A 10626-nucleotide genomic window follows, 5' to 3' on the forward strand; every position below is an offset into this window, starting at 1 on the left:
ATGCTGCGTAATATGAAAGGGCAGTTTGCAGAACATCTCCTTGCAGCTGGGTTTGTGAATAGTAGGAACCCCAGGGACCCCAAATCCAACATTAACTCAGGTAAATGTTGAGAGGGAAGCAAATAACAGGGAGGCTTCCAGTTCTTCTATTGAGCGTTCCACTTCCCCTGGCTGTCTTTTCTTCCAGAAAATGAGAAGTTACTGAAAGCCGTTATCTGTGCTGGGCTATATCCAAAGGTGGCAAAAATCCGAGCAAACTTCAGCAAAAAGAGAAAAATGTAAGGCTTCTGAAAACTTACTCTGAGACTGTTTATTAAGAATGCATATAGGTTAATTTATTAAGCAGAGCTCCATAATGTTGCAGCAAATTTACTTGATATATTGGTTGTCTTTTTAGCACTTCTGCCTGCTGAGATTTGATGTGTAATCATTGAAGAGAATCCTTTTCAATCCTTTTTAAACAGCCGGGTATGGCCTTTCAACTGTCCTTCAACCCTAGCTTCCAACAATGTAGCCAACAAGATCTAGAATCTTTTCCAAGGTCTCTGCACAGTACAAGCTTTTTGGGACTGCTCCAAGGTTTTCTTGCACTAATATGCAAGGAAGGAAGAGTGAGAATTGGAGGACTAGGTCTATCCATGTTTTTGTTGCTTTACCTAGGTTCAAAACAAATACAGCTTGTTTCCAACGTATTTTTTTAAAAAAACAACAACAACTGGCATACAGCTAATTCTAGCTTAATGACCTTAATTGGCTCCAGCAACTCTGCTGCTAAGCAAAGCTGTCACTAAGAGGGAAAATGTCATGACTGTGATTGTGCTGTCTGGCTGGAAAGAGACAAAAAGACAATTCAGTTTCACACACTTGACTATTGCTTGCTTCCTAACAATTGCCCTACCCTTTGGAATGCTTGAGTGCCTGCTTACTGTCTTGTATACACCAAAAGCAATGTAAACACACTGCAAGCCCGGGCTGGGGCCATGGGGGTGCCATGCAAACTTACTCTCTTAGAATCCCTGTCTCTAATCTCCCCCCCCCCATTCTGAGGAGAGGGGAAAGAAAAAAACAAACCCAGAGCTATTCTGTAGGCAATCCCTTTCCTCATCTTCCCGCCTTGCAGAGTAGAGAGTTTAGAGAGGGAAGAGATTTGTGGCTAGCTGTTGTATTATTTCCATCATTCCTAGCTACATCCTAAATATATACACTGTATGCACAATTATTAGGCAAGTGAGTATTTTGACCATATCATTTTCATGCATATTTTCCATCTCCAAGCTATATAAACTTGAATGCTTAGTGGATATAAGCATATCAGGTGATAAGTATTTGTGTAATGAGGTAGGGTGTGGCCTAAGGAGATCAACACCCTATATCAAGGTGTGCATAATTATTAGGCAGCTTCTTTTCCTAGGGCAAAATGGGCCAAAAAAGAGATTTAACTGACTTGGAAAAGTCAAACATTGTAAAAAGTCAAGAGATGAAATTGCTAAGATAGTGGATCATTTTCACAGAACCATCAAATGTTTTCTTGCAAATAGTCAACAGAGTCACATGATATGATATGGTCAAAATACTCGCCTAATTGTGCACACTGTACATCTTAATCACCACAATCCAAAAAAATCCAAGAAACTCAATTTGAGGATTATTTATATTTGATGTTTACTTTGGTTTTATGTTAGGCTCCCTAAAGTCTAATCCAAATAGCTTTGTATAAACATTTTTTTTCTTTAAGAAATCAGCTAATCAGAAGTTATTGAAGAGTCATTATATCAACATTTGAAAACTGAAGCAAGTTGCAGTAGTAGTGTTTTGTCACTAGATGGTGTTGCTAACGAACATTTTGATCTCTTAGTTCTTAATTGCTTTTCTTTACATATTCTAACACTATGTTTGTTTAGCAAAAATATATTAATTACATATTTCTGGGATATCCTGAATGACGAAATGGTAAAAGATGGTCTTTTATTAATACCAGAACACATTCTACTAAGTAAAAAGTAAATAAAAAGGAAACAGTGGGTCATTGATTTGGAACTATCTTTGTGGAAAAAGCAATCTTTTAAACACAGAGGAAAAATAAAAGAACATATATACACGAGGGTACTAAATATTCTTGTAGGAAACAACTGGATTTTTTACAATTTTAATGAGGAAACTTAAAAGATTATTCTTAATCTCTTTTGCATGTTTAAGTAAGTTCCCCAGCCAGCCATGGAGCTGAAGTCCACAGATCTTAAAATTGCCAAGGTTGAGAAACAGTGCTTTAGTGTATAAGCTACTTTCTAATGTATTTACTGAGAGAAGACATATATAATGTTCCACCTCTACATTTGCTGATCCTTACACAGAACAATTGTTTTATTTCATTGAGGGAACTACAATCCAGGTTTTCTCCAATTTTCCCCCTTCCTAGTCACTTCCCTCCATACCCATACGGTACTTTTTTCAGAGGCTTCCCCAACTCTTAGGACCAGTCAGAAGTCGGTGTCTCACTGTAGAATGGAGAGTGAATCAGCAAATTGATCATTAACTCTTTCAGGCCTCTCCAAAAAAATAAATAAATATTTTTTTTATTCCTGTATGTGTCTGTCATGTAAGTTGTAACTGCTTTGTGTCTTTCAGGGTTAAAGTTTCCACCAAAACAGATGGAACAGTGAACATTCATCCCAAATCTGTGAATGTTGAAGAGACGGAATTTCATTACAACTGGCTAGTTTACCATTTGAAAATGAGGACAAGTAGTGTGAGTTATCATTTTTTACTAATTTTAATTATAAATGCGTCTATAGAAGGAATTTGGCTGAAGCAGTTGTGCTCTTCCTATGCTTGTTTCATCCCTAACAACCCTTATTAGCTACAGGTATCAGAAATAATTAAGCTTTCCTGGAGAAAGTAATAACAATAGGTAGATAATCTTAGATTGGAAGATATCATTATTAAGATGAGCTTTAAGTATTAAGTACTTAGTATTAAGAAGTATTAAGTATTTAATACTTAAGTAGTAAGAAGTTGTGGCTAGAATGAATAAATCTCCATGAATAAATCTTATTGTTTATTCACTTTGGTTATCATGCTTTTGCTTAATACAAAGGTATCATCACCTTTGCTTAGCATTTGGCCCTATGTAATATTGTTAGTAGTATAAAAGTGAAAACCTTTATGTAATTATTACAAAAGTATCTGGGTTGTTTTGCATATTTCAATCAAGTGCCATAAAGGATTGATTTCAGACTGAATGATAACATGAGCCTTAATTAAACTGAGTGAATTAGATAATAAGAAATGTCCGAAGGGTTAGAAATAAAAACAAAAACTGCTCATTTTTTCTTTGTGGTTACACTGGAGAACAAATGTAACTATTGCAAAGCTGCAGGAATGGGGTTTATTCCTTTCATTGTAAATAATGTTTTACTGTAGTATCTGGACACCGTAAAGGCATTTAAAATAAAAATGTTCCAAGGCCTCATTTTGATTAAATTACTATATTTATTGTGTGCTAAATACTTTCGTTATTATAGATATACCTGTATGATTGTACGGAAGTTTCGCCATATTGTCTACTGTTTTTTGGAGGAGATATTTCAATTCAGAAGGACAAAGATCAGGATACAATTGCTGTAGATGAATGGATTGTCTTTCAGTCTCCAGCCAGAACAGCACAGCTGGTAAAGGTGAGTGAGTTTCTGCTACCCACATGAAACTGGCCACTTAAAATAGTTGACACAAGTTAATAATTATATTATAAAGACTATTTTTAAAATCATATGTTTCATGTAGATTATTTCCTTAAAATGTAGTAAGAAAAATATTAAACATAAGTCCTATTCAAGCATTTCATTAAGGGCTAACGCTTAAAATAGCTCGCTCATGTTTTTCACAGCCTGTGAAAAACAGGTGGCTTTAATGAACAGCAGAGTGATGCCCTACTCAGGATCTAAAATGCTTCTTCCAAATGATTTTAAAAGCATACACAGGCCTAAGATAGAAAACTGTTTAAAAACTTCAAAATATTTCTATTTGGAATGCTAACATTACATTATTCGTACTAAACTACTTCATTTGCTATTCAGGCTGAGATCACTCACTTAATTTGACCTTCATGTATTGTGTTTTGCATGGATTATCAATTACTTTTTAAAGATATATGTGCATTAAACTTGACTCTGAGAAATATCATTTACTTTGAACACAGAATCTTTTGACTGTATTGATCCCTTGAATATTGTTTCCTTTTGATACTTGCAATTAAAAAAAAATATTTCAGAGTCCAAAACTGCATTATGTGCTACATGTTTATATAGCTTGAATAGATAAAGTTGTTCTCAAAATAAAATAATTGACTTCATAAAACTGTCCCCCCTGTTATTAACCTGTGCAACTGTTAAGAACTACCGGACAGGCCCTTTGAAAGATTCTCTAGTGGTCAAAGGCTGCTTTCTGGATAAGTGGGAGCTGGGTTTGGTCTCCACTTTTCCAGCTTCAGAAAATGAAGATGCAAATTTAAGTTAAATGTAAATTTTAAATTTAACATATATTTTCAACTTTTTAATTTTATTAGGCATATTGAGTGTGGTGAATAGAAATTTAACAGTGATGGATTTAATAGCATTTGGTGAAATATTGAGGGGAAAAGGTGAGAAAAAAAAGAAAATTAAAAAATGACTGCATGAAATGAAAGTATGAATCCCTAGATGAAAAAAAGGATTACTTTTTTGAATGAGTGAAATAAAGATGTGGAAGGTGCTTGGTACAGAGTGAAAATAATTATGTTATAGAGTGCTACATAAATGTTTGTACAGGGAGTGCAGAATTATTAGGCAAGTTGTATTTTTGAGGATTAATTTTATTATTGAACAACAACCATGTTCTCAATGAACCCAAAAAACTCATTAATATCAAAGCTGAATATTTTTGGAAGTAGTTTTTAGTTTGTTTTTAGTTATAGCTATTTTAGGGGGATATCTGTGTGTGCAGGTGACTATTACTGTGCATAATTATTAGGCAACTTAACAAAAAACAAATATATACCCATTTCAATTATTTATTTTTACCAGTGAAACCAATATAACATCTCAACATTCACAAATATACATTTCTGACATTCAAAAACATAACAAAAACAAATCAGTGACCAATATAGCCACCTTTCTTTGCAAGGATACTCAAAAGCCTGCCATCCATGGATTCTGTCAGTGTTTTGATCTGTTCACCATCAACATTGCGTGCAGCAGCAACCACAGCCTCCCAGACACTGTTCAGAGAGGTGTACTGTTTTCCCTCCTTGTAAATCTCACATTTGATGATGGACCACAGGTTCTCAATGGGGTTCAGATCAGGTGAACAAGGAGGCCATGTCATTAGATTTCCTTCTTTTATACCCTTTCTTGCCAGCCACGCTGTGGAGTACTTGGACGCGTGTGATGGAGCATTGTCCTGCATGAAAATCATGTTTTTCTTGAAGGATGCAGACTTCTTCCTGTACCACTGCTTGAAGAAGGTGTCTTCCAGAAACTGGCAGTAGGACTGGGAGTTGAGCTTGACTCCATCCTCAACCCGAAAAGGCCCCACAAGCTCATCTTTGATGATACCAGCCCAAACCAGTACTCCACCTCCACCTTGCTGGCGTCTGAGTCGGACTGGAGCTCTCTGCCCTTTACCAATCCAGCCACGGGCCCATCCATCTGGCCCATCAAGACTCACTCTCATTTCATCAGTCCATAAAACCTTAGAAAAATCAGTCTTGAGATATTTCTTGGCCCAGTCTTGACGTTTCAGCTTGTGTGTCTTGTTCAGTGGTGGTCGTCTTTCAGCCTTTCTTACCTTGGCCATGTCTCTGAGTATTGCACACCTTGTGCTTTTGGGCACTCCAGTGATGTTGCAGCTCTGAAATATGGCCAAACTGGTGGCAAGTGGCATCTTGGCAGCTGCACACTTGACTTTTCTCAGTTCATGGGCAGTTATTTTGTGCCTTGGTTTCTCCACACGCTTCTTGCGACCCTGTTGACTATTTTGAATGAAACGCTTGATTGTTCGATGATCACGCTTCAGAAGCTTTGCAATTTTAAGAGTGCTGCATCCCTCTGCAAGATATCTCACTATTTTTGACTTTTCTGAGCCTGTCAAGTCCTTCTTTTGACCCATTTTGCCAAAGGAAAGGAAGTTGCCTAATAATTATGCACACCTGATACAGGGTGTTGATGTCATTAGACCACACCCCTTCTCATTACAGAGATGCACATCACTTAATATGCTTAATTGGTAGTAGGCTTTCGAGCCTATACAGCTTGGAGTAAGACAACATGCATAAAGAGGATGATGTGGTCAAAATACTCATTTGCCTAATAATTCTGCACTCCCTGTACAGTAATGGTAAGAATAGGAAAGGAAGCTTAGTGAAATGATGAAGTTAGAGACTGAGAATGAGAAAATGCTAAAAAAGATGATAAAAATATTGTCCCTGGTGTATCTAGAGAAGAATAATAGTTTCAGAAAATGTAGTCAAATAAAGCAACAGGAAAGACTAAAAAGGCAAAGCAAATGCAGAGTAACTGAAATAGGGGAATTTTTGCAAAGAATGTTTTAGAGATTTGTAGGGAAATGATATTGGTATATCAAAGAGAGAAAATGAAACATACTTTAAGCATTGCTGTCAAGAGAAAAATATAAAAAAGGAAGTTATAAATGCTGTGAAAATCTTAAATATGCAGGTATGCATAGTATAACTGGAAAAACATGATATGGTTTGTTTATAAAATGGCTGTGCAACTTGTTTAACATGTCTTTGAAGGTTGCTGCTATGCCTGAAGATTGAAAGAATGCTGTTATTTTTCCTTGTATTCAATGGAAAATGTATCAAGGATGAATTCACTAGTGAAAGAGATATATGTATTAATATTTGACAGTGTAAAAGGAATAGTATAAATTAAACAATAATAAATATAGAAAATATATTGTTTAAATAATCTAACATGGGTATATAAAAACAGAACCACTGTTCATTTAACAATGGTCTAAAATTACAATGGCTTTGGAAAAAGTGACTTAAAACCCATCCTTGACGTTACAGTCATTGTACCACCATACAGTCATATGATTATAATTTGTACACTTTGCAACTGGCTTACATTTACAGTGGTTGCAGCATCCTGCAGTCACATGATTGTGATGTGCCATCTTCCCTGCTAGCTTTTGACAAGCAAAGTCAATTGGGGAAGCCAGAATCACTTTAATGATTGTGTAATTTGCTAAATGACTCCATGATTTGCTTAATGACCATGATAAAAATGGTCGTGAAATCATGTCCGGTGAGTACTCCCTTAATGATCATACCACCTAGCGACTGAAATTCCTGCCTTTATTATGGTTATATGCTGAGGATTGCCTATAATGTTCAAACATTGATGTTACTCACTTTCACCAACAACCCTATTTTATCCTTAGGATTTGAAAAAAGAATTGGATGACCTTCTGCAAGAGAAAATAGAAAATCCACAACCTGTGGACTGGAATAATACTAAATCAAGAGACACTGCAGTGTTGACAGCTATTATAGACTTAATCACTACACAAGAGAATGAAACTGCCAGAAACTTCGCGCCTCATTTCCAAAATGAAGAATACAATTAATAGTGCTCCCTTGCTATTGAAAACATGGTAGTCCTACCATTTTTTCCACTCCTTTTAATTTTTTTTTATATTTGGGCATCTTGGAATTTCATCTTTAGAGTTAATATTTCCTATTGGCTTTGTGTAAATGGCATGCAGTGTATAAAGTACTTGTTTACATAGCTCTAAGTACATAATCATCTGTAATATTGTGTATGTGTGTCAAGTTATTTGCTGCTTCTTGTATAATTTTTATTTCTGGCAAAAGTTGGGTAAATAAAATAATGAACTGACTTTTCCATTCTTTGGCTTATACAATTCTGTGAAATTGTTAGTTTGAAAAGTGAGCAGATTAGTATAAAATTTCAATTTTTGAATATTAGTCTTATATTGTCTGTTTAGAATTAGTAAGGAATTCAGTTAGAACCAGAGTATATCCCAGTGGCAACTGTAGGATCTGTGAAGATGAACTCATGACTAGATAAGAGTATGATAGGAAAGGCATTCATGAAACAGGTGTATGTTTGCATCATTTGAGAAATATGTACGGTATGTTCTTCGTTCTAGCTGTTATGCACACAACATCAAAAACAACAGGTTTACTTTCAGCAACCAAGACTTTATTTACAGCTAGAGCTTTGCAAAAATAGATTGCAAAAATCTGTCAGTTGTTTGGACAAGAACAGGGTTTAATGTCTTTCCTTTGCAAAGTGTATTTGAACATAGGGCTGTGGAACAGGAAAAGGGCCCTTCACATTCCAATGGAATCAAGTATGCATTAATCAATCTATCCAACTCCCTGAATTACCAGTCTTCCCAGCTGAGATTTGTGGGAGTTGAAGATCACACATTTGGAGAGTATGCAGGCTTGAAAACGGTATTTGTCCTAGTATTTATAACACAGAAGATTATAGCAGCATAATTATAGGATTTATAGAATATTCATGGAGTTATTTCAAGAATAGGAGAAATACATGGTTATGAGCAGAGCTATTGTGTTGTCATCCTTCAACTCTTCAGGACTACATAAACATTTCTTGCAGAATCTGGATTTAAACAGTATCTACTTAAACAATTCAAACTAATCTTAAAGACATATAGATATTTTGAAACTGATGCGTCAATCCATATCCAGCTAATTTAAAGACTTCTTAAACCATAAAAATAGTACAAGACCTTCCTCTTCCTGGGGCATGCAACTCTAAATCATAGAAAACTCTTTAAGATATTAATTGAATTTTATAGAATTTGCTTGTTTGACCCGAGATTTTGTTTGCTGAATATGTGTTTTGTGTTTGATGTCTTGTAACCTGATGAATTTCTTATATTTTCCATAAATTATGTCCAAATTCATATGTTTGGTTTTCTAGTTGTTTTCCTAATATATTTTTGCAATAAACTTTTACTATATATGCACATTTTTAATAGGCAGTTCTGAAAAAATGTTCCAGTTCACTTGTAAAATTGAGAAGAGTCGCTAGGAAAGTTTATATTAATATTCAAGTGGAACATTATTTCTCTCCATCCCTATAAACAAAATGAACATTATTTACTAATAAAATTTAGTAGCCCTCCTAACAAAAGTAGCTGCATAGATTCCTAGAAACAACTATGTAGAATTTTTTCTGATAAGATCTTGCTATCTTTTTAGTGAATTAATCTGGAAAGTATTGTAAATTGTGTGGGAGTCATGCAAGGGCTTCTATTGCTAGGACCAAAGTTGATGGGTTCACTTCTTGAGACTTTCTGAAGGCTGAGTATTAGGCTAAATCATTTAAAAGCTCATCAGTTGTAGTTGACTAAACTTTGCAGTCCCATCAGAACTGAAGCCAAATTCATGTAGGGAGTTGGAGCTTGATATTTTGCTGAAGGAAATCGGCCATGACTGCAATTGCTTCAACTATCTTTCCTCTGTGCCTGCCAAAATTTTAGTTGTACAAGACTGTATACTTCAAACTTAGCAACTTTTAAGAAGTGTGGACATCAACTCCAAAATTTCAGGCAGCATGCACATTTTTCATACAAAAGCAAAAATTCTGCAAGAATTATTATTACTCCCCTATCAGAGGGCGCTGAAACGTGGTAAAAATAAAACCAAGGCATATTCTACTGTATATAAAACTTTACTTGGAAAGTAAAAGAAAAGCTCCTAGCTGACTACATCTCTCATCAGACAGAATACAAAGTAAAAGAGAGAAAACTTTCTAAACATGCGTACTTAGTAGGACAAAACAGTAAAACCATAACATGGCTGGACATGTGACATTCACTATGGTTACATGATAAGTAACACAGGTGCAGAGAGCAGGGGAAAATGTACAGACAGAAATGAACAAAGCTGGCAAAACTAAAAAAAACGCAGTGACAGCTTCCTCAAAAAGCAACTGGAATTCTTGATTCAATGTTGTGTAGATATGCTACTTTCAGATATGTCTATTGGCTTGGGAGCCATAGATGCTCTACATGATGCTAAAGGCAATCTTCCTTGGTTCAATGTTTGATAATCCAGCCCCTTTGGCAAGATTGGGAAACAGCAGACATCCCTTTTCAGACTGAATATCATATTAGCCAGATATTTGGATCCATTACTTTCCATTTTACTCAGAGTGGAACCTGGGATGGAATTGAGTGAGTGGTTAACTAGTGGAAAATATGGTTCAATGAATTTGGACCGCAGCTTAATTTGGCAAAAACTGAATACCTGGAATGCAGCATCCAGAAAGATGGTACAATCAGTCGATATAGTAAAGGCCTCTGATTTTCGTTACCTTGGATCCTGCAGAACTACTGATGGTGACACACTTCTGGATGACTGGGCACAAGTCAACGCTGTCTCGTTGAAGTGGTAACAGGTCACTGGTGTTCTCTACAACTGGAAGATCCCATTGTGTCTTAAATCAAAGATCTAGTCCAGTGGCACTGTGGGGCAGAATGCTGGCCAACAATGGAAACACAAACAGACACCGTGCACAATGGAAATGCAAATGATCCAAATGGTCGTTGGGTGGCAGTCATCCA

General features: G+C 35.8%; 1 protein-coding gene across 4 annotated transcripts in view; it reads left to right on the forward strand.

Moving 5' to 3' along the window:
* DHX36 (DEAH-box helicase 36) overlaps positions 1-7902 on the forward strand; it is a 31891-nt gene extending 23989 nt beyond the window's left edge. For 2 of the 4 annotated variants that reach the window (XM_083364662.1, XM_083364663.1), the window contains 5 exons: positions 1-100; positions 188-278; positions 2626-2746; positions 3522-3674; positions 7444-7902. In XM_083364662.1, the coding sequence (XP_083220788.1) occupies positions 1-100; positions 188-278; positions 2626-2746; positions 3522-3674; positions 7444-7629 (651 nt within the window). In that variant the 3' untranslated portion in view covers positions 7630-7902. Of the gene's footprint in view, positions 101-187; positions 279-397; positions 469-2625; positions 2747-3521; positions 3675-4561; positions 4637-7443 lie in introns of those variants that run through there. The other 2 variants (XR_014492757.1, XR_014492758.1) reach the window with 2 other exon arrangements.
* The last annotated feature ends 2724 nt before the right edge of the window (positions 7903-10626 follow it).

Source organism: Vipera ursinii, assembly GCF_947247035.1.
Source record: "Vipera ursinii genome assembly, chromosome: 5".
Classification (NCBI taxonomy): Eukaryota; Metazoa; Chordata; class Lepidosauria; order Squamata; family Viperidae; genus Vipera; species Vipera ursinii.